Source organism: Juglans microcarpa x Juglans regia, chromosome 7S (genome assembly GCF_004785595.1).
Source record: "Juglans microcarpa x Juglans regia isolate MS1-56 chromosome 7S, Jm3101_v1.0, whole genome shotgun sequence".
Lineage (NCBI taxonomy): Eukaryota > Viridiplantae > Streptophyta > Magnoliopsida > Fagales > Juglandaceae > Juglans > Juglans microcarpa x Juglans regia.
In genome coordinates this window covers 8,193,248-8,219,556 of record NC_054607.1, presented here as the reverse complement: position 1 = coordinate 8,219,556, position 26,309 = coordinate 8,193,248, and the positions used below count along the sequence as shown (strand labels likewise).

The window sequence follows — 26,309 nt, the reverse complement described above, 5'->3', positions numbered from 1 at the left end:
ACAGTTTTGAGTCTTTCTATTACGTTCACGGTCCAGAGTATGGAATCTATAACCTCGAACCGTGCATGCAGTGTATCGAAGTGCTCTATTTGAGAGACCACAGTCCATACATACAATTCAGAAGAAATTGATCTGGGATCACGAGCACGTTGTTCCAAAATCTAAAAATTGAAATAGTATATATTTATTATTTCATTATCCAGAGTTAAAAATTTCAAAATATAACATATATTTAATTTTAGTTCATACACGATATTCAAACCATCTGGGAAATTCTTCCTCGTGTCTTGCCTCTATATTTTCTACGCCTTCCATCCTAAGTTTGTCCATGTGCTTACTGTTATAACATGTTGCAAAAGAAGTATATTTTGAGCACAATAATTATAGTTAATTTTAAGAAAATTATAATTATTCGAAGCATGGAATGACATACTTGAGATAATCATCAATCTCCTGACAATTATTTAGCACATACCACCGAACTTTACCCAACTCTCCGTCAATTAAATCGTAACCTGTTTGTGCACCCAAGGGTCGTACATTCTGGGAAAACATTAATAGCTTACGAGGAGGCGGAGCAGCAAGATCAGCATTTCGCTCTTGACGATTAAATCTTGTCTCAACACTACGAAGATATAGAGAGCAAAATGTTAACCATTCATCGTGTATATAGGCCTTTGCTATTGAACCCTCTGCTCTAGCTTTATTTCCAACAGTGCGCTTCAGTCGACCCAAATATCTTTCAACTGGACAAATCCAACGAACTGAACTGATCCACCCAAAAATACTTCTCACGGTAAATGTATTGCTAAATGGACCATGACATCAAAAAATGATGGTGGAAAGATCTGCTCGAATTTACATAGTATAATAGCAATGTTTTCTTCCAATTTCGACAACACATCTCGATTTACTACCCAAGCGCACAAATCCTTAAAAAACATACAGAGTTCAGATATGGCGACACGTACATTAGATGTCATTTTCCCATGAATTCCCACAGGTAATAACTTCTGCAAAAATACGCGACAATCATGACTTTTCAATCCACTGATTTTCCAATCATCAGGACTCACGCATTTACCAATATTTGAAGCATAACCATCTGGCAACTTCACACTTTGCAACTATTTGCAGAAATCCATCCTCTCCTCCCTGGTCATCGTAAAATATGCATGTGGCATGACCACCCTATTGCCTTCCACCCGCAAATGTAGATTATGTTTAATTCTCATTCTCTCAAGATCTTTTCTCATCTTGATCGTGTCTTTCATCTTTTTGTTAATACTCATCAATGTACCCAGTATATTATCATAAATATTCTTCTCTATGTGCATTACATCCAAACTATGTCGCAACATGCAGGACGACCAATACGGCAAGTTAAAAAAAATACTACGCTTTGTCCAATTCAATTCTGCTACGCTTCGTTTTCTCTTGTTCTTTCCCTGACCTTTGCTAAAATTGTTCACTTTAACATGTTGTTGTTGTTCCACTATCTCTTCCCCAGACAACTCTTTTGGTGCAATTCTATCCTCTACTCTCCCATCAAACTTAGCACATTCTCTTCTCTATGCATGATTTACTGGTAGATAACGTCGATGACCCATGAAACACAACTTTTGAGAATATTTTAGCCACTCACAAGCAGTTTCTTTATTACACGTCGGACACGCTAACTTCCCTTTCGTACTCCAACTGGAAAGATTCCCATTTGCCGAGAAATCATTTATAGTCCACATTACCGTAGCATGCATCTGAAAAGATGTCGACATGGATGCATCATAAGTTCTAACATTTGTTTCCCATAACTCTTTCAGCTCTTCAATCAATGGCTGCATGAATACGTCAATGTCATTCCCAGGTGATCTTGGACCAGGGATGAGTAAAGTTAACAAAAAGTTTGGGGCCTTCATGCACCTACATGGTGGAAAATTGTACGGAATCAATACTATGGGCCAAGTGCTATAACTTGTACTCATATTCCCAAAAGGGTTGAATCCATCTGTCGTGAGTCCCAGGCGCACGTTTCGAGCTTCTATCCCAAACTCTGAATATTGATTATTGAAAGACTGCCATGCAAGTGAATCAACTGGGTGCCTCATATATGCGTCATTCTTAACTCTTTTTTCCTTGTGTCACCTCATATCATGAGCTATTTTCTTCTATATATATAGTCTTTGCAATCTAGGTTTCAAGGGAAAATATTGCAACATCTTAATCGGTATGTTTTTCTTACCCTTCTACCTCGACTCTCCGCATACAGGACTTGCTTGTTTCTCCTCGTTCCCCTTCCAGAACAAAACACAATCATTCTTGCATGCATGTATGGACTTGTACTCAAATCCTAATCCCTTTCTCAACTATTTTGCTTCATAAAAGTTCTTGGGCAATGCAGACCCTTCGGGAAGTACCTCGTTAAATAAGTCCAATACCATGTTTATTGATTTCGTGGACATCCCGCACAATGACTTAATGTGAAGCAACCGAACAATAAACGACATTTTGGAATGTTTTGTATAGCATGGATAAAGCTAGCGCTTTACATTTTCCCACATTGAAGCGAAATTATCACAATCAGTCCCTCCGCCACTTGAGGCATTGTCGTCAACCTCATCCATAAACATCCCCGCTCCAATGTCACCCAACATCTCCTCCTTCTCATCCTGCTCATAATCATCATCCATGTGCCGCAAATAATTGTGATGATCGACCAATACATCTGTTGACTGCTCATATGGCTCACCATGCAGTACCCATCGGGTATACCCAGATCCATACCATTCACAAATATATGACTTTATACTTCATCCAACCATACCGCACACAAATTTTTACACCCTCAACATGGACACTTAATATAACCATGACAATCAGCAGAGACCCGTGCAAAATCAATGAAGGTTCTTACTCCACGCGCATAGGGTATGTAATCCTTTCCAAGTCTATCGCCCAGACGCATCCAAATTTTGTCTATTTCTAAAAGCATCTATCTATTAATAACACATACATAGAAAATTCACATGTATGTCATGCTCCAATACGAAGTTGCTTTTTTGATAAGGTAGTTGGTCCTATCCCATTCGAGATTATATTATCCATATTGCACAAATCTCGTCACTCTACTACTTTCCACGCTAGTAGAAATTTCGGCAGCACCTCTCCATAGTTCTCCAAGTACACATGTTCAAATAGAGGGATTGTGGCCCTACGAACATTATACCCGAAGAACAGTAGAGGAAGACACCGAAATTTCATATTAAACGTGGAAAGTAGGAGTAACAAAAATGTGCAATACAGATAATATAATCTCAAACTGTTCACACTGGACAATTCAGGAATTAGTGGACACATAAATGTACACTAATTTCCAAATGGGTCTAAGGTTATTTATGCAATGTCACACACATCTATAAAAAAAACTACAAATAATATCTTTATGCTCTGTGTCTAGATTGTCAAACAAATAGTATTACATGTTATATTGTTAAACTAGAGAGAGATGGAAGAATATATTCACAAGTTTAGTATCATGAGTAGATGCGAGGGAGAATGATCTTGAAGAAATGTCTATATTTTAGTCTAATTGCTTAACTGTCATAGACTCTCCAGTCCTGACAACTATCAATTAATAATTGTCAAGACCGGAAGAGAGTGGTCAAGGCCAGAGAGACTATAACAGTCAAGCAAATTGATAGACATTTCTTCAAGATCATTTTGCCTCGTTGTTATTATATAATTGTTATTATAATTGTTATATATAATTTTAAAGGTTATTATATAATTATAATTATTATCATTCCACAATTATAATCTTAATTGTTATACTTAATTGAGTGGGTTATTTATTTAGATAGACAATAAGTATATAATATTCATATAAGCATTTATTTGATCCTTATTTACTTACTCTTTAGTTTATAATAAATAAGTATATTTATTCTAACTCTACTTATTTGGTAGGTACAAGACTTTTTTATTGAAGAGTATTTTAAAGGATATAATATAATTTTAATTATTATCATTCTTAAAGTATAATTTTAATTGTTATAGTTAATTTCAAATGTTATAATATAATATTAATTATTATAATTATTAAAGAGTTATTTTAATTGTTATACTTAATTCCAAATGTTATTATAACATTTTAATTATTATTATTCTTAAAGTATCATTTTAATTGTTATACTTAATTTCAAATTTTATAATATAATATTAATTATTATAATTCTTAAAGAGTTATTTTCATTGGTATAATTAATTTCAAAAGTTATAATATAATATTAATTATTATAATTCTTAAAGAGTTATTTTAATTGTTATACTTAATTCCAAATGTTATTATAACATTTTAATTATTATCATTCTTAAAGTATCATTTTAATTGTTATACTTAATTTCAAATGTTATTATATAATTTTAATTGAGTGAGTTAGTTATCTTTAATAAGTAATTATTAATTGTAGTTATTGTATGTATATATATATTTTATATATAATTAAGTTATATACTTTTTTTTTTCTTTTTTTTAAAAGCAAGTTTTATATTATAGTTATAATTAGAATAATAATCATATTCTAACTAAATTAGTATGAATATATTATATATACTTATTACATGTTAGATATTAAATCTCATATTAAATGTATATTAAATATTTTTAATCTTTACTTAAATTAAAATCCTAAATTTATAATTTTCTTGTCAAAGAACAAATTTAAAAAACACAAAAAAATTATTATATAAAAAATTCACATAAATACGAAAAACTAAACACAAAATATTTCAAACCATATAAACATATATTCACACAAAATTCACAAATAATAATTATAATTATTTCAAGAGTAAGCATAAAATGATAACAATATGTATAAACATATTCCTAAACTTGAGTAAGCAATAACCATGTATTAACGAAACCTAAAGACAATATATTTCTAAACATGTTAACAGATTCAAACAAAATTCACAAATAATAATCACAATATTTCAAATCCATATCACAACATATTCACAATAACTCACAAACTATTCACAAACTATACAAACAATAATCATAATATTTCAAGAGTAATCATAAAATGTATAAACATATTGCTAAAGTTTAGAAATATACCTAGCACTCACAATATCTTTTTACAAATCCAAAGCTTCCAACTTGCCAAAAAACTCAATCCTTCAAAAAAATACAACACTAATTTATTATTTTGTATTATATAACAAAAACACAATACAAATATCATAAACTTAAAATAAAAAAAGACAAAAACTCAATATTTTTTTTCTTACCAAAACTCAACGGGACTCTCACTCTAACTCTTGCTCTCCCTAACTCACGTCCCTCTCTCACTCAACTCTCTCTCACTCAACCCTTTCTCTCTCAACCCCCTCTCTCTCTCTCTCCTGCAGAAGACTCTCTCTCAACTCTCTCTCTCTCTGTCGCGCACGGGATAAGCAGAAATGAGCCGCTTCCTCCCGTGCGTGAATTCATTAAGTCTAAAATTATTAGACCAGACGTTTGAACGTTTAAGTTGTACGTTCGAACGTTATATTATCCCACACAATTTTACTATGATGTTCGAACGTAAGAAAATAGGATAATTTTTTCTGCGATTAACGGTCGAACGTGTTATATAAACGTTCGAACGTACCCTTCATATGATAGGGCATGAAATCTAGCGGGAAATTTCCCGCACTTTTTATTTTTATGTTCAAACGTTAAGGAATTTGTCGTTTGAATGCAAATAGATTTTCACCGACTAACGTTCGAACATACAACTTGCACGCTGAACGTTCATATCATCAAAGAGTTACCATAATCGAACGGGAAATTTCACGCACTAATTTCCTAATGTTCGGACGTTCAGAAATTTGCAATCGAACGTTATAATTTTCTAGTGATTTTCAGTCACTAACATTCGAACGTACAGTATAAACGTTCGAACATTTAAATCATCACCTTAATCGAGCGGGAAATTTTCCGCACTTTTACTTTAATGTTCGAACGTTATAATTGAAACGTTCGAACATACCCTTCCTAACAGATATGAAAAATACAGCAGGAATACATTATTAAAGTTCGAACGTTAAAAAATCATGGTTGGGCGTAAATTTTTATTTAATAGTTAGTATTCCTTACTATAATAGTTATATATACTTATTATTTTCTAGATACTCACAATATTTCTCTTCATTATAATTTTTTTTTTAAAAGTTGAAAAAAATATCAACTTCTTCTCACTATTTTATTATTTCATATTACCTGGTTGTTCGAGATATTCTTTGTTACTCCATAAATTCTATATTATATACTATATTATAGTGTAGTATATATGTTATATATATATATATTATATATATATATAGTATGATAGCATAATACTTTAGATGAAAACATAATAATATAGTATATATACTATACCATATATAAAAATCAATAATATATAATTCTTATTAAATTCTGTATTATATACTATATTATAGTGTTGTATATATAATATATTTTATATATATATATATATGATAGCATAATACTTTGTAAATAAAAACATAATTAATATAGTATATATACTATACCATATATATAAATCAATAATATATAATTAATAAAATGAACAACAAAACTTATATATATATATATAATGCACTATATAAATACTATGTAGTAATGATTTTCTTGGATCACATTATCGGAGGGTCATAATTTGTATGACTTTCAATTTCATCAAACCCAATTCCATATCGTTCTTATATATTTCCGACTTTCAATGACTATCAGCTGTTGCAGTATGGCTGGAGCTACCACTTAATGGACACCTATCTCGATGTTTGAAGATACGTACGACCCACTTCATAGCCACAAATGCAACAAATGAAGGTACGCAACTACAACGTGATCACCAAGCTAGCTAGCTAGTCGGTCCTCTATATATTTATTACTTGTAACATGCACAATCATGGAGGATGTTTGAACGTTACTTTGAAAACAAAATGGATCGATTCTCCCCAAAAAAATGCACCTTGCTATTCATTGATCCAATGGCCAACCCCGTCTTTGATCTCCTTCTATATTAAAAAAGAATTATACTTTATATATAGTTAAGTTATATATATATTTTTTATTTTTTTAAGACATAATTTACACTATACTTATAATTTGAATAATAATCATATTCTAACTAAATTAGTATGAATATATTATATATACTTACTCCATGTTAAATATTAAACTTCATATTATCTGTATATTAAATGTTTTTAATCTTTACTTAAATTAAGATCATAAACTTATAATTTTCTTGTTAAACATATTCAATAAAAATTCAAAACTAATAATCACAATATTTTAAATCCATATCACAACATATTCACAATATTCTCACAACAATATTTATACACAAATTAATTCATCAATGAATACCAAAAACTCACAAACTATTCACAAACAATAATCACAATTATTTCAAGAGTAAGCATAAAATCACAATAACATATATAAACATATTGCTAAACTTTAAAAATATAATAGCACTCACAAATTCAAAAAAACTAATTAATCTAATTGTCATTCATTAGGGAGAGTAATTTGATTCCAATCAAATTATTTAGGAAATTGTATACTAGAATTTTGGGTACGAGATTGTAATAATAAAGTATATTATTTTAGACAAGTAATAAGAGCATGTGGTTCTAATGTTGATTTTATTAGTTTATAATAGATCATATATATAATATATTATATATTATATTATATAATATTAGATATATATTGTACTATATATATAATATAGTATATATAATATACTATATAATACATTATATATATAATACACAGTATATACATACTATAATATACTATATATATTATAGTATAATATTATATATTATAATGCTATATATAACATTATAATATATAACATATATTAATAATATAATATATTATAGTTAATATTTAGGAAAATAAATCGAAACACGTTCGAATGTACTAAGAATTACGTTCAAACGTTTTGCGTATATAAGGTGGAAACAGAATGGCATCCATTTCATTTTCACCGTTATCATCGTCTGATTGTTGCATGCCGCTTCTCCTCCGTCGTCGCCGCCATCAAACTCTGCCACAACCGTCACTAAAAGGTAGGCATTCATCTTTTAATCAAATAACATGTATTTTATTTGAGATTTGGATTGAATTTTGTTTAAAAAGGGATAAGTGGTGGCCGGATTTTCAACTCCATTTTCCGGCCACCACAGCTTGCCATTGGCCAAATAGTTACCGTAAAAATGTTACTTGAAGTGTATACTTCATTTCTAAGGTGGCATTTCGGTATTTAGAACGTTGTACATTAATTTTTGAGATTTCAATAATGGCTGAGTCGACTCAGACATTCTGTCTCGTAACGTTCGAACCTTTCACCAAGACGTTCGAATATATGACGTTTCAATTACATAGCCGTTAAGGCTTATATGTTCGAACATTAATTTTTTACATTTGGACGTTATTTTTCATAAATTTTACGTCCAAACGTTTAATGAATACGTCCGAACGTACTACTTTTTTAACTTTATTTAAGCTTTAACGTTCGAACGTAAATTCTTTTAGTTCGCACGTAAAACAATACCATGAACGTATAAAATACACGTTCGAATGTATGTCATTTACATTTATTTGCTATTTACGTTCGAACGTTTCACCAAGACGTTCGAACATACGATGTTACAATATTTATGTTCAAACGTTTAGACGTTCAGACGTTCATATTTACGTTCAGACGTAAAACACATACGTTCGAACATATAATATAAACATCCGAACATACGCCAGCTAATATTTATTTACTGCTTATGTTCGAACGTGTATGTTATACGTTCGGACGTATGTGTTTTGCTTGCGAACATAAAGGAAACACGTCTGAACGTTTTATCTTAACGTTCGAACGTATATTTTACTATATTCAAACATTAATGCAGAGCAGCTTTAAATTAACACAAAAAATGCCTCAATGTAAATAATTTTTTTTCTTTTTCTATTTTCAGGATATGGCTCATCCTCTGCATACTAGGAAATGATGGAGGCAATGAGCCACTCAGGACACTGTTCGTACCAGGTCTCGTACTGTTATGGTAGAGCGAGAGGTCCTGATTAATGAGTTTGACAAACTCATTTGAGAGCAGACGAACCTGAGAGATGTTTTCCTCTGTAGAGGCTGGGGAAATATCTGCACATTGAGGGAGAAGGTATATCCCTCAATGGTTCAGGAGTTCTATATGGGAATGTGTGCTATGCCTCAGGACACATTCTCTCACACCATGACTGTACGTGGTGTTTTCATTGATATTTCTCCAGATGTCATCGCCGAGCACCTCGGGATTCATCGAGGAGTTGAGACATCTGCACACCCTACATCCCATGAAGATGTAGCCACTTCTGCATCATCTACTGGCCGCCCATTTGAGTCAGCATCAGCCAGAGATGCAGACCGAGCAGAGGTCGAGGATACTGGCCTCGAGGCTCGAGATGATAACCGAGATGAGGATTTCTACGTCCTCACTGGGAGGGACCGCATGCAGATTGAGAGGAAGAACGCATCCAACCAGAACCATCTGCTGCCTTTCTTCCGTGGATCTTATTGTTGCAACAAACATGGATTCTGTGGCACATAAAACTACATTTAGTCGGCTTCGGACACAGTTTTTGATACAAGTGGCACGTAGAAATCCCATAAATTTGCCACTTCACATCTTTAAGAGGATCCGTTATGAGGCAAGCATCGTTTCCATGGATAATCTCCCATACGGTGTCCTGATCAGCCTGCTATTACTTGCACAAGCAGTGCCAACTCAGCCAGAGGAGCGGGTGAAAGATCAGATGAGCTCCCTCGACATGACCACGCATCGACATAGCATTGGACAGGCTAGGGGACGTCAGCCACCCCTGTAGAGGATCTAGTTCCTCCAACGCAGCCTGAGCCAGGTCATGTGGGGAGTAGTAATCAGTAGTCGCCGAGTACATCTGCGGGAGATGCACGGCCTGCTTGGGTTGATGCGGTGATCTTACAGCTGACTGCTCATATCGATCATAAGATCAATTGATTGCTCGCGGCTATAGAGCCGTCTGTATCTGAGATTGCCCATCGTGTAGGTATCCTCAATGACAAGGTTGATACCTTGACTGAGCAGGTACGGAGTTCGAATTTCGCGAACAACGCTATTATCTGAGTGTTGTTTAAGAAATTCGATCATATTTTGTATTTTACTTTTACTATTTATAAAGAAAAATGTTATTTAATATTTTTATGGTTTTTCACCATTCAATTCTCAATCTTCTTAATGTTATATTTTTCAACTTTAATACTAAATCGCTGTACTTCAAATATATATAAACATAAAAATACATTTATATATTACAAATTGTGTATATATAAATATATACAAGTAAGTTTTTTAGACTTGTTCACAAATTATGCACTTTAAAAACCACATAATTTTTAAATTAGAGTCATTTAATTTAAATTTACAATCAACGTTCGAACGTTATTAATTAACGGTCGAACGTTGGCGCAAAACATTTAACGTTGAATGTTAATTACTAACGTTCGAATATTGGCCCCAAAACATTTCACGTTCGCACGTAAATTGCTAGAATGTTCGAACGTAAATTTGACGTTCGAACGTAAATTTCCAATATGTTCGAACATTAAAAAAATCTCATCTGTCTTTAGTGACTGTTTCTAGAAACTGTCACAGAAAAGACTTTTTAGTGACGGTTTGGAGACTGTCATAATTTCCCAACCGTCACTAAATGCCATTTGTGTTGTAGTGACTGTGGGGATGGCGAGTAGTAAAATTATAATCAACATTATAATATTAAGTTTTTCTTTATAATTATATTTTATAATTTATATTTACAAATACACACATATATGCAGGTCAATGTATGTATGTTTAATATATATATATATATATATATATATATATATTAATGTTAGTTCATATATATCTAAGATATTACTATATACGTACATATAAATACTTATTAATTTTTTCTTGCTATTTTCGTTATTTTTTAAATTCATAATTCTGATCTGAAATCCTTTCCTCTCTCACCCAAACCTCTCCATTCTAGTTCTGTCCTCATCTCTTTGTAAATCTTCTAATCATCATTCCCTCATGTCTTCAGCTTCCAACTCCTTTGAGAATTAGTCTCCTTGTAAGTATTATGTTTTTAATGAAGAAGTTTATTTCATATCTCTTTTCTATATTATTTATTTCCTCATGCATATGGTCGGTTATACCGCCTGCCCTATTTGCTATCATGCATATGGCCAGTTTTACCTCCTATTATTCTCATTAATATCTTGATATTATTATACCTGGGATATACGCCTTTGGTGTCAGAGCCATTGGTAATTATATTGTTATTGCTATTAATTTTTCCCTACTATTTTCGTTTCTTATTAGAATAATTCTTATAAACTCTTTTTCCTTTTTTGTGTCTTCTTGAGTGAGCTAATAAAGGAGTATAATCAAATTGTTCACAAAAGGTACCTAATTCCTTTCTAGCAAATTTCTTTTCTTTCTCCATTTGCTTTTTTAATCTTAAATCGTTGCACATAGTTAATCCAGTTCTGTTAATTTTACTTATTATATCACCATGTGTGAGATTATGAAAATCAATAGTACCATCTGATCTTAATAATGATTCTTGTACCTTTTGGGCGAAGTAATAAGGAAGTCCGGCTATGAACTTTTCATTCCAGTGTGGCTGTTGGCAATCATTTCTCATCATAACTTTAGTTAGAAATACATCTTTATACCAACAGAAATAAGATAATTGAGGGCATTTTAGATTAATCAATAAATCACTAGTTCTTTCCTTAAATTGAACTGAATCACCTACAAAGTGTTTAGTTAATGCATATATTAATGTGTTTACAGCATCTTCTAGAGGTAAATCATTTTCTGTTTTAATCGCTTGCATATTTTTATCATATTTATAAGCTGTTAATATTCGTAACCTTTCTTCATATGAAAGGTAGTGATTACACCAACCTTTTAGTTGACCAGTAAACCCTGTGACAATAATGTGTGCTACTTGATGATCAGTTTTTCTGTTACTTTTATAAATGTTAGCTACCATAATCATTTCTTGAAAATGATTTAGTATTTCATACTCAGATAATCTGTCTATATTCCATTCGTATAATATATCTGGTGTGAAGGCAGATCTTACTATATGTTCCCTTTCTTTGAATTGCATATCCGGTGGAGTAGGTCTACGATACCAATTACGAGTAATAGAGACATGATATTTTGAATCTCTAACTGAAAAATTAATAGCATGATCTCCTCTAATCTTGTTTATTTGTAGATCTAGATTTTTAAATTGGTTTTCAATATTACTAATTTCAGAGTCAGATATTATAGGTGAATCTGTTTTACTTAATACATTAATATGTGGTTGTTTTGAGGTGGTAGCAGTATTACTAATAGTATTAGTAATACAAATAGTTAGTATTACTAATAGTTAGTTACTAATAGTTAGGTGAAGCCGAAATTTAAGTATTTATCTGATTGAACTTGATGACATCAAAAATGGGATATTCTTCATAAATAATTTGATTATTCTCTCATTTAATCTATTGGTTAATAGTTCTATTTATGGTAGATAATTGATTTGATTTATATATCTCAAACCACATAAAGAAATGTATATTAATCTGTATTCTCTCTAAATCTTCGTAATATTTTTCTTAAATATAATCTCTTTCTATTTTTGTAAAGGTTGAGAAAAATATTATTCTTTTGTGACTATTTTCTTCTTTCATATAATCTTGTTTAAGATATTCTTTGTTAATTTTAAATTCTTCTTTATTCAGGGTATATATTTGGGCATCATTTCCAACTACTTGAGAATACGTTGGAGAAGAAGGTTCTTTTTCAGGATTATGAGAGGTAGATGCTTTATCAGGATGTCTAACAATATATACTGGTGTATCAATAATATTTTCAAGAATAATTCTCCGAATCTGTGTGTCAAGATTCTGGGATCTAGTATCAAAAGATCTAGTGTTAAAATTTTTGGATTTATTTCTAGAGATTGATGTAAAAAAAAATCTAGATGTATGATAACTGGAGGGTGCTGGAGAAGAATAATGTGAAAAATATCTTCTAAAAGGTTGTAAAGTTATTTGGACTGTCCCGTCCGCTTTTTGATCTATATATTCAAGATTATCCTTACAATTATTTTCTATCTTAGGTATTGGGGTAATATTCTCTAATTGCCATTCATTAGGAAGTGTAACTTGATTCCAATTGATTTTTTTAGGGATTTGTATACTAGAATTTTGTATACTAGATTGTAATAATAATGTATATCATTTTGGACTGGTAATAAGAGCTTGTGGGTCTAATGTTGTTTTCATTAATTTGTTATGAATCCTATAGACTACTGTTAAAGGATGTGACCCTTTCATCATTTGATAACCATTTGTCTTAATATTTAATATTAAAGCGTGTAAAATATCACTATCGAATAATGATAGAGAATAATTTGGATAACAATTAAAATAGACTGGTCCTTCGAACAGGCTGGATTCTACCATTCCAAGTAATGAATCAGGAAAGTTATAGTGTCTTTCGTCTCTTAAGCAGAGCAATACTGAGGTGTTTAATCCATTTCTAGTGAGTGGCTTTATAGTTACTTGTACTAGTCCAATATGAATGAAAGAATAATTTTATTTTTTGTGATGATTAATAGCTTCTTTTGTTAATAGTTGTAATGATTTATAGTTATTATTTAAACTAATAGTTTTCTCTACTGTTTTAATCATATAATTTATAAGAAATGATAATTTAGGAGAAAAAGTGGAGAGTTTATATATTTGATTTTTGGGAACATCAGGAATTGTCCAGTTTTGTAGATTTCTTTTTATATCTAATATACTGTAATATTTTTTATTGATGTTATCAGATTCTATAGGGATACTAATGGTAGATTCGTTAGGTTTGAATAAAGAATTCATTGAAACAAGTTTTAAGCAAACATTTCCTATTTCCAAATAGAAATAAGTAGATTAAGAACTTAAGGGAACACCACTAGGACCACCCTTATAGCCTTCTGGCTTGAATGAGCTGACCATCGATTTTTCATGACTTACCAACACAAGCTTCTCAATATACATCATTCTCTTTAGCTATGGATTATCTTTGTAAAAATCTGTATCAGTGATTTTTTACTTTTTTTTTTTATAAAGCAAGTATCTTCAAATGATTTCTTATACTATTAATTTCATTTCTTAGAAAAGTGCAGTCAGCTTCATAGTATTCTATTGCCGCTTGTCTATTTTGATATACATGATATTTAGTCATCATTAATGTATAATCTTGTCTCATCAATTGTTGTTGTCTTTTAAGATCTTTTATATTATCCATTAAGATTTGTAATTCTATTCTTAAATTATATTCGGTACATTTTAACTTATATAAATCACGAAAACCAATACTATGAGCATAATAGAAATCAATCATAAAATATGTAATCCAAATTTAAACAATAACGAAAATAGCAGGAAAAATTAATAGCAATAACAATATAGATATAGTTTCTGGGGGTCAGACAGATGTTGAATTTCAAATTTAATAGGAAAGACTGGATGCCAATGAGATTTGATGATAATAGGAGATGAAGAAGACTGAGATAATAATGGGGGATTAATAATTTGGGAAGGAGAAGAGGAAGAGGGAGAAACAGTTTTGGAGTAGATTGGCAATTTTGGAGAAGCTAATGGTGAAAATGAATTGTAAGAGGGTCTAATGTTTTGCGGTAATGACCCCAATACAGTATAAGGTATTGGAGTTGCAGAAGGATAAGGTGATGGATAAGGAAGTGATGGCGGTCGCGCATATGAGGATTTGGACTTTACTTTTGACTTTGAAGATGACATGAGTTTTCTTGTAAGAATTCTCGGGATAGAAAATCAGGAAGAGAATTAGATTCTCCTTTAATATGCTCGATATCAAAATAAAAAATACTTAATATAACTTACCATCTAGCAAATATTTGCTTAGCAGCCAGGTTTTTAACATATTTAATCAAAACTTCCTTGGCTGATTTACAATCTATTCTAAGTAAAAACTTTTAATTCAACAAATCATTTTGAAATTTGGAAATACATAATACAATAGCTAAAATTTCTTTTTTAATAGTACTATAATTCTTTTGGCTAGAATTCCAACATTCTGAATGGAATCGAACGATCTGTTCCAAATCAGATGATAATTTTTGTTTCATAATTCCTCCATATCCAATATCAGAGGCATCTGTTTCAACAATTTAAAAGTATGAGGAGATGGAAGTCCTAAGCATGGTAATTTTTTAACATTGGCTTTAATTTGTTTTATGATATTAGTATGTTTTTCTATCCAAGGAGATGAATTCTTTTTTAATCTCTTAAATAATGGTTTATATAATGGTCTGAGAGATTCATAAAAATCTACAACATAGTTGAGACTTCCTAGAAATCCCTGTAATTGATTTTTGTCTTTTATTTTATTTGAAAATTTATCAGCAAATTATATTGCTCTACTAATTGGTGTAATAGTTCCTTGATAGATTACATGTCCGAGAAATCTAATTTTTTCTTGAAATAATTTTATTTTTGATGATGAGACGACTAATCCATTTTGTTTAATAACTTGAACAAAAGTATTTAGATGTTTTCAATGTTGTTCAATGGATGAAGAAAATATTAATACATCATTTATATAAACTATCGAAAAATGAGTGAAATGAGTAAATATTTCGTTTAGAATATTTTGAAATTCACTAGGGGCATTTTTTAATCCAAAAGGCATAACATTCCATTCAAAATGTCTAAAGGGGACTGTAAAGGCTGTCTTATATCGGTCCTTTTCAGCAATTTGGATTTGCTAAAAGCCAGCTTTCATATCAAATTTTGAGAATACTGTAGCATCATATAATTGGGATAATAAATCTTTTTTATTAGAAATTGGGTATATAATCCATTGTAATACCTTATTTAAGGGTTTGTAATTTATTACCAGACGAGAAACTCCTCTTTCTAATTTTGCTTATTTTTGGACATAAAAGGCAACACAACTCTATGGTGATTTACTTTTCCTTATTAATCCTTTTGTTTTTAGATCATTAATTTCTTTTTTGCAGTATTCTAATAATTCATTATTCATTTGGATAGGTCTAGCCTTAGTTGGAATATTTTTCCTAAAAAATTCTTTTTCATAGGGTAACTCAACTATGTGTTGTTTTCTGTTCCAGAAGATATTGGGCAGGTTAGAGCATACTTCATTTTCAATTGTAGTCTTAAAATTATCAATTTTTTGGGTTAATAATGGGTCTTTTAACTGTTCTCGAATTCTTTTATATTTTAATTCTTGTTTTAAGAAGTTTATCTAGTTTTCCTTTCTTCTAAATCTATTTTTTGTTAAAAAATTAATTTTTCTGGTCAATGAGACTTTCTTTAAAGAGTTAATTTCTTTTGAGACTGGGGAAATAGGAATTTAAATTAAATTTCCTGTCCAAGTATTTTTGTAAGAATTCCTTCTTCCGTTACAGAGAAAGGGTAAAGTAGGGTAAGAAAGAGATTTCTTAATATTACTTTAGTATTAATATTTTTTACTAAAATGAATGTTGTTTTAAAACAAATTTCATTATTACAGATATGTGCATTGGATAATTTATAATTTATATTCAATTTTGTTCCATTGGCTTCAGATAATATTTTTTTTTTAAATATTTAGAAGGTATTAATCCATCTTGTATACAATTTAAGTATGCTCCTGTATCTAATAGAGCAATTGTAGTGAAAGATAATTCTTGATTAATTGAAACTGTTAATTTAGCATATCATTTTTAAAAATTTATCTTATTAAGAATATTAATAAAATTGTCTGTTTCATCTTTTATAACTAATGTTGAACATTCTCCTTGCTCTGTTTTATGTTCTTTGTCATGAATATTTTTTCCTTTTTTCTCTATTTTTAATAATATAATTTCTTGTAATAATTGTTAATTTGAAACTTCTAAATTAAGATTAAATATTTTTAAATCTATAATTTCTTGTTTTATCTCATTGATTTCTTATTCTATATCTCATTGTTTTTTATGTATACATATTTATATATACATATAAATATATAAATATGTTATATTTATATAACATATTTTATAATTAATATATTTGTGTATACAATATATGCGGGCTAGCGAGCCTAATTAGCTAGAATCGATTTGAGTATTATTATACGAGCTTTTAATGGTGGACAGACGTAATAATCAAGTTGAGTCGGGTTTGATAGATATGAATTGTGTCGTTTAGTAATAAGTCATGATGTCATCATATTCAAGAAGCTAGGGGCTGATCAATTAACAAATGAATCGAGTCTCGAATTCAAACTGCCTGTTAAATAGCTTATTCAGATAATGGGAAGTACGCAGCACATCTTATATATATAGTTGCATGACGATATCTTATATATAGTTGCATGCAGGCATGCAGTAGTATACTAAAACATGAACCTTGACTGATCTCTAGCTAGCAGCTTAATTTAAGTATACAGAAAAATAATAGAAAATACGTGAAGAATGACGGTTGGGAGAAGTTTAAAAAAGAAAAACGACGGACTGTAGAGCTACAGGCCAGAACTAAAGATGTTCTGACCTATTATCTACAGTAACGTTTTGAATGTGCTCACATCCTCCTGGTGGATCCAACCAAACTTCTCCATAAAAGGGTTGGTCAACGACTCTGGTGGGTACCAATCAATGCAGTCCTTCCAGACATTATGTTCACTTACATGATCCACCAAATCCCTCGTCACCTCCCACACACAGCTGTTGCATTTAAACCCAGCTCCAAAGCTTATCATCAGGACTTTATCTCCCTGTTTAAGCCTTTTCTTTGCTTCCATGTACCCTAAAACATACCAAAGACTGCTTGCCGAAGTGTTTCCAAACCTGTGCAGTGTCATCCTCGCTGGCTCTAGATCGTACTCGCATAGCCCAAGGTTCCCTCCAATCCCATCTATCACAGCCTTTCCACCTGTGTGCAGGCAAAAGTGATCGACCCCAGTCTTAAAGTTCAGCAGAGTTTTGCTGCTGCTGCTAATAATATTTCCCCGGCCAGTCTTGCTATTTTTGTTGCAGATCTGACTCATTTTCCGGACAAGGGACACAACCATAAACCTAAGCAGTTCCCTCACCGGCAAAATCTTGGGTGATATCACTCTTAGGTTGTCTACAAAAGCCCCTGTTGCAGCCTTTGGGAGTGTCTTTGCGAGGTGAAACCCTAGCCTCCCTTCCTCGTCTTCCTTCTGCATGCAGCAGCCATAAGACTCATCTCTAGCCCCGTTGTGTGTCCTCACAAGGCACTTTAACTTGAACATGGCTCGGTGTTTTAAGGCCCTTTTGTTAGTCAAAAGAATTGCACACCCTCCAGACCGGAACAAACAGTTTGCAAGAATCATTGATCTGTCATTACCTGAATACCAATTTGGACTCAGGGATTCAGAAGTCACGACAAGGGCATACAAATTCTTGTACGACCTAAAGATATGTCTGACCATGTCGACGGAAATTAGGCTAGCACTGCACCCCATGCCAGTGAGGTTAAAAACCTTAACATCATCCCTCATTTTGTAATGGTTGATGATTCTAGCTGTTAAAGAGGGAACGGAGGATAGCATGGAGACATTAACGACGAGGACGTCGATTTCAGAGGGAGAAATACCGGAACTGGACAAGAGCTTTGCAATGCTGTCGTGGAAAAACTCGTCCATCTCTGAGACCCCATCCAGTAGTGTGGGATTTTCTTCCCGGCCTGAGAACATGACTCTTGGTCCGTATGTCTGCTCTCCAATGCCAGAGCTGACAATGGCTTTGAGGAGGAACTTGTACTCGTTAAGACCAAGATTCTTGGCCCTCTCAATGATCTCCCCGCAGAATCCGGTGTCGAGCATTCTGTCATCCGTCGGCTTATGGCACTGATAGTCCAAAATATAACATTCTTGATCTCTTTTTGCATCAACCCACTTCCACAACATGAACAGTGAATAGAAGATGGGGAGAGCATAGAGTAAAACGAGAAACTCCATGAGAGAGAGAGAGAGATACAGAGAGACAGAGAGAGAGAGAGAGAGAAAGAGAGAGAGAGAGAGAGAGAGAGGATTTGGAGCTGGCTTGGTAGCTAGATGGGGAATTCAAATGCATGGAACTCTTATATAAGAAGAAATGTGAGTACTGGTGAGGCATGAATGCATGTGAAAATGCTGATGAATTAACACCAAAATATATTATATATTTTCCATCACTCAACTCCCAACGAACTGATTTCGAGTGCAACTTAATTTTGAGCATCAATGCATGCATGATGAGCTTTGTTACAAATCAAACATGGGTGGCACAATATTGGGCATGTGAAGTTAGTAAATTAGGAGAGAGAGCTAGATCGAATGCTGCCATGCATGAAGCATTTTCTCCCGCGAGTGCATGCGTCAAGGTTTTCTGTCAAATTATGGGAACTAATTAATCAATTTACTTTTGCTCTTTTGATTCTTCTTTTGGGTAGAAGTCTTCTCACTCTACTTCAACAGTACAGTCTGTAGTATTAATTTTTAAAGGGAACGCTATTAAATTGCTCAGTTATTTGTAGCTTAAATACCTCTGGCTACCCACATTTAATAAAGACAACGTGGTAGATAGACGAGTTAATATTATTTTTCATTTGGAAAAATAAGATAAAACTACTCAGCCTGCATGCTAGTACTCTTCATTATTAAATTAATTAATCTCGCCATATCTTGATGATCTTCACAATTATTGATATGAAATAATATTTTAGTGGCTTCGTATATCAACTACTCTTTTTCCTTTTAACAGACATTTATCAAGCCATTTTGGGAAGTAAAAATTTTAGGATAAAAACAGTACTATTTGATCTCGATCTTTACCAGTATATTATATATATATATGTGTGTGTGTGTGTGTGTGTGTGTGTGTGTGTATATGTATGTATAGATAGCTTTTCATGTGGTACTGAAAGTGAAAAAACTGTCATGTTATTATAATGTATTAATTTTGAGATAACAAATTAGATATTTAAAATCCTAAACTGAATACATGATTTATTAATGCCCCTTTTTTCACAAATGTTTTTATTTATTAATTGCGTGTAAATTAGAACTTTTATTGAGTACGATGCCAATTTAAATCACTGCCAGCAGGATTTACGTACGTCTTGTTTTATTTGCATGTGTATTAATTTATTTGCATGTGTATTGATGATTTATGGTACTGTATCGTTGCCGAGAACCACCGAACCAATGTGCGCTGGCCTTGAACTAACTAGCATGCAGCATGGGCCATGTATGTGTGGCAACCAGCTAGCAATATATAGCATGTTGAGAAACTAAGAGCCATGGCTGAATGGCCACGACCACGACCCTCTAACGTCATCAAGTTATTGAGGGTATTACCATCGATTTATCAAAGGGTATGGGAAATTGCAGCCCCTTTGACAGACCTACTATGGAATGATGGATTTCTGTGGAACCCGAGGGCTGTGTTGGCATTTATACAATTGAAAGAGGCAGTCATGAATCCTCATGTGTTGGCCCTATCCAACTTTTCCCTTCCCTTATATATAGAGTGTGACGCCTCAGACGAGTAGTGGGTGCAATTTTACTACAATAGGGCCATTCCAATGCCTTTTATAGTCAGACTTTAAAAGGCAGAGCCTTGTTATTATTATCAACTTACGGGAAGGATATAATGTTATAAAATAAATTATTACGGATCATAATAGTCACAAACTTACTCTCTATGTTGAAGTGGTACTATCATATTTATTATATAAAAAATATGTTCAAAATAAAAGAACATTCCAAAACACAAAAGATCAAGAAGCTGATTAAAACTCTAGATTCTCTTTGTCCTAATTTTTTACTTGTGTTTTTTAATAAACCGCGTACATGGTGGTTCCACATCAAGAGGGCCGTTCATCTGAGCGGTAAGTTTCAGATGATCCGATAGCATTATTCAAAATTGATTTAATGTTTATATATATGGGAGAAAATTTATTTTTAGCTAGGAATTAATTTAGCAACAAAATGGTCGTTGAAATTTTCACCAATATTTATTAAGAGCGAGCTGCAGATTTTCTTGATAGCTAGATCACATAAATATCACATAATGTTTCGTAGTACTGCATGCATGCTTTTACACACACACACGGCCAGATCATACTATATATATATATATAAAAGATATCAACCATATGTATTATTTGATATTGCTGATCTATATATATAGTTGTCATATTAATTAGTTTGTAAATACTGAATTATTGCGTATACAACGGACTGGGCGGCCGGTAGTTGTTTTAATGTACGTGTCATGTGTAATATTCCTATTAAATACAGTACTCCAGCTTGATGATCCATATACGTACGTACGTAACCATAATTATCTTGCATGCAATTGCTAATTAATTGAAAAGTTGTCGATACCCATCATCATCAATCCTCGTCCGGCCAATCATGCATGGTTGGATATTATGTTTGCTGTCCCAGCGCCAAGAATAAACACAATATTATAGGGGATAGGTTTCGACGACTTATAATTGCCTCCAGATCATATTATATACATACATACATATATATATATATATGTATGTATAATGTATGTATGTATTTTCATGGTTGGGAATTACTTGCCATGATTAAAACGAGACATTTTCGACCACGCACTTTGGGGCGATTAAAGCTCATCCGAATTAAAACTTATTTCCGACTAATTTTCTCACTTTTTCGGCAATTTTGATTACCGGTTTTATCGTTTGATTTAACAAATAGTTTCAGCTTATCTCAATATTCAAATACCATTCGAAAGCTCATAAAACATATTAATTCAAACTATTTTATTTTTATTTATAAATTATTTTACTATGATTCATAATTTTCTCATTTTATCCTATCTTATATATGTAATCAAACGAGATGTTAAATTTTGTAGTGCCAATTAACTTAATTTATGGGAATGCATGTATGCATTTAATTAGGGCCGCCAGCTGCACCTATTAATTCTGTGAGGATAATGAGATATTTATAATTATTTTATGTTATTCTACAACTCATTTTATAATCAATAGTTACACTTTATTATCTGTAACGAATTATTTACCATAAAAATGATTATATTTATAATAAGAATTAGTTTATTTTAATAAAAATATTATTATTTTCATAATAAATAATTAACCGCTAAGTATTTTTCTTAGAGAAATGATAATTTGTATAAGGGTGTGTTTGGATGTTGAAGTGAGTTGAGTTGTGATAATAAAATATTGTTAGAATATTATTTTTTAATATTATTATTATTTTAAAATTTAAAAAAGTTGAATTGTTTATTATATTTTGTATTGAGATTTGAAAAAGTTGTAATGATGAGTTGAGATAAATTGAGGTGAGTTTGGTAACCAAATACACCCTAAATCTTAAATAGATAAATCCTATACAAATCCTTATAAAAAGTGAATTCCATCTAAAAAAAAGTATAAAAAATATTTTTTTATTAAAAAACTTATTTTTTATAAATAATTTATATGAAACTCATCCATTTAAAAGTTATAACTAGCATTACTCTTTTCTTTTTCTTATAGCATGAGCAGCCTCCGCTTTCGCTTTCCAAATACCACTCTAGATGGATATGGATGGAGCTTTCGGAAGATATTCCGAATCAAATCAGCTTAATTATTTGTCAAGTTTTCAAAAGGTAGAGTCAATGACAATTAATATTTTTGGTCTGCAGGTACATGTGGGCTCATAAATCTTATATCTTTAACGCTGATACTATGTACACACAGGCGACTGCCACTGAGACCGAAATTTAACCAATGAAATTGACCTGTAAATGTTTTTTTTTTTTCTCTTTTTTCTTTCAATTATTTTTTATATATTTTTAAACATTTAAAAGATTATATCAATTCATCACTTACTTAATTATTAAGTAAAAAAAATAAAAAAATTTAATCAATCATTTTTATCAGTTTAACTACATTTTCCATACACACACATATAACAGAAACTATCCTAATTTGATTTCACAAACCGTTGAAACTATCTCGTTTAATTCTATCTCATCTCATCTCATCTCAATATCTACATACTATTTAAACACAAATATTTTTTAATGTTTAATTTTAATTTTTTTATCTAATCATAATAACTAATTTCTTAATATTCTAAACAAAACATAAAAAATAACTCAATTTATTCAAATTTTAAAATAAAAATTATATTCTACCATCTTTTAACTTTTTAATTTTATTCTTTTATTTTCTCAAATCCCTATTAAAATTTTAACTCGAGCCATTTATTTATAAATTATATCAGTACGAACCGTGTGTCAGTGTAACTGAACCAACCTAAGAGCATTAGTATTGGCTTGGCCAAATGTATTTTCAAAATTTAGCCAATATCATTTTTTTTTTATATTTTCCTATTCTATTTAAATTCAATCCCTACATTAGATTAGCTATTTACTCTCTATAAAATAATAAAATATTATTAAATTAATAATTTGTTTATTTAATTTATTTGTATCACATTTTATAATTCTACCAATTTAATATCAATACTAATTATATTCTAATTAAATTAATATTAAAAAAAATCATATTTTCAATGGTCATTTAATACTAATAACTAAAAATTGAAATTAAACTTATCTAAAATTCTATCTCAATTTTTTATTCACTAGCCAAATATCTAATATTCTATCTAAATATTTACTAACCATATTTTCAATGGAGTGAAAAATTATTATTTTAACTTTTAGTGAATTAATTTAGTTATTTAAATTTAGCCAATCAATGTAAAAGAAATCTAAATTATTTTAAAGATTCTCAATTCAATATAGAGCATTTTTAATACAACTTATAATTCGACCCACCTTCAACTTTACCCAATTCACACTCGAGGAAATAAATGGTCTACGAAGCAACCTGCAAGAAGTTTCGCTACTGATGATGAAAAGGAGATAAAGGTTGGTGCTAGCCAGCTATCCCTGATACAGGTCAAGTGGCTTGCTCGATCTGACAGTACTGACAGCTTAATTCCTGCACATATATACCCCTCTCTCTCTCTCTCTATATATATATATATTTTTTTTCGGATCCGAAGCATTTTAATCTGATATATTTTTCTTCCAAACTGAAATACTTGCATAACTCAAATTTATATAAAGCATTCAAATATAACAAAATTAAAACTGAAATCAGTAATCTCCAAACAATAAGTTTGTAGATGTCTATTCCACAATGAAATGCGTACATTAGTTTTGAACCCGATGAATTTTGACTGCTTTTCAACTTTCAAACTTAGTAAGCAGTGTTGTTTTATCTCTTATCAAACCTTCAATAATTCAGTCAGAATTCTTGGTTGGATTTATCAACGCTAAAATTACTAGATGAGTCACTTCAATGACTATATTTTTTGACTATTTCTCTGCTACTAATCGAGTTCTTATGAATGCTGTTAGTGTTCCTCTCTCTCTCTCTCTCTCTCTCTCTATATATATATATATATATATATTATATTTGTGGTTTAAATTTTTACCAAAATTCTAAGAAATTACTTGAATTTTTCTTAAAAAAGATCTATAAGTTTGGCCCTATAAAGTTTACTTTCAAGTACCCTAAAAATATCAATATATGGATCTGTAACTCAACCTATATATCTCCGAAAATCCATGCATATATATATATATATATATATATTATATGCTGATCGATCGATGGATCATATATATCCAGGGAGCTAGTAGGCTCCATATATGCATTAAAAAGGGAAGACAAAAAAACATTGAAGTTAGTTGGAGGAATTTATAATAGCATAGTCTACGTAGAAGCTAGCCAAGTTAAATCATGTAAACAAGTTGATCGATGATAATGAAGTCAGCTTGAGTCAACATTCAACGCAGTTCATGTGATCTCCATTAATATCCGGTGCGTATATATATATAAATATATATATATATATATGTGTGTGTGTGTGTGTACGTTTGTGTGTGTGAAAGTGATAGATATACATACGATCATTTTTTACAATCTTGTATACAATCACTTGATCTTTCTGGTACAACTTTTTATCCAATCATATTTTAAATGCGAAAATATCTTAATTTTAAAATATGATTATATAAAAACTAGTTATAAAAATAATTGTACACTTGTATAATTACTCATACATACACACATTCATACATAACATATATCGTATGGATATCCACATACTCATGTCATGTCAACCTCTCACTTATTTTAATTCATCGAATCAAAGTTAATAAAGTAATCCTAAAAACATTTTTCGAATATGTCAGCTCCACGTACTTTAAAATATATATATATATATATTATTAAAAAATAATCTTTTCCTGCAAGTCTCAAATATATTCAATTTTTTCTTTTAAAATGTATAAAATTTACCCATCTTAAAATTATAAAAATCATTTTTCAAAGTCTTAATATTGATAGTTGCCTTTCATGCAAGTTGATAGTCATCAGAGCCTATTATTAATCATGCATTTTAATTCCTTCCTTTTTTTTTCTTCACCTTCCTATCCTCTTTCAATAAATACAAGCAGAGCTACGCAAGCTAGCAGATGATCATCATAAAGACTTTTTCAAAATATATCTATGTCTACGCCAGCAACATTCCCTCGAAAGGACTTTAATTCCCAACCCTCCAACTACCACGGGGTGGCCACAACAGTTTTTTATTTTATTTTTACAGCTTTTAAAAATATAAAAATAAGTTTTAATAAGAAAAATATATTTCTTGTTTTTTGAAATATTTAGTTAGATTCTTTAATAAAAATTAAATAAATTGAAACGACGGGGCACAGTTTTTGAATATTATTCATGTGAGTCTTATATTTATTCATTTTTTTTTAAAGTGATTATACGACGCTTGTACACTCACGATTGTAACTATCAACTATCATTTCTCATAATTTAATTATCATATATATAAATTATAAGAGAGATCAAACTCCAAAGAAGTATTCTATAAGGTTGGATTTCCTATATATATCGACTCTTGATCGATCAGGATTAAAAGTGACAAAAAAGTCGTAAATATATATGCCAGCTCAAGTTCCATTATAAGTTATTTAAATATTACCTTTGAAAGAAAAATGCAAATGCTAGTGCATGCATGGAATTAGAGTGATGATCTTTAAATCAGCCCTCAACAACTACCAACAACTTTCATAT

The 26,309-nt window shown here is 31.0% G+C and overlaps 1 protein-coding gene across 1 annotated transcript; it reads right to left on the bottom strand.

Moving 5' to 3' along the window:
* Positions 1–17,453: 17,453 nt before the first annotated feature.
* Positions 17,454–19,302, bottom strand: LOC121240675 (3-ketoacyl-CoA synthase 12-like). Its single transcript, XM_041138168.1, has one exon. It carries the CDS (start codon positions 19,129–19,131, stop codon positions 17,707–17,709), a length of 1,425 nt encoding a protein of 474 aa, XP_040994102.1. The 5' UTR covers positions 19,132–19,302; the 3' UTR covers positions 17,454–17,706.
* Between the last annotated feature and the right edge of the window lie 7,007 nt (positions 19,303–26,309).

Bases quoted from the DNA above. Each gene is read 5' to 3' on its own strand.
- LOC121240675 (XM_041138168.1), bottom strand. From the start codon at position 19,131: ATGGAGTTTCTCGTTTTACTCTATGCTCTCCCCATCTTCTATTCACTG.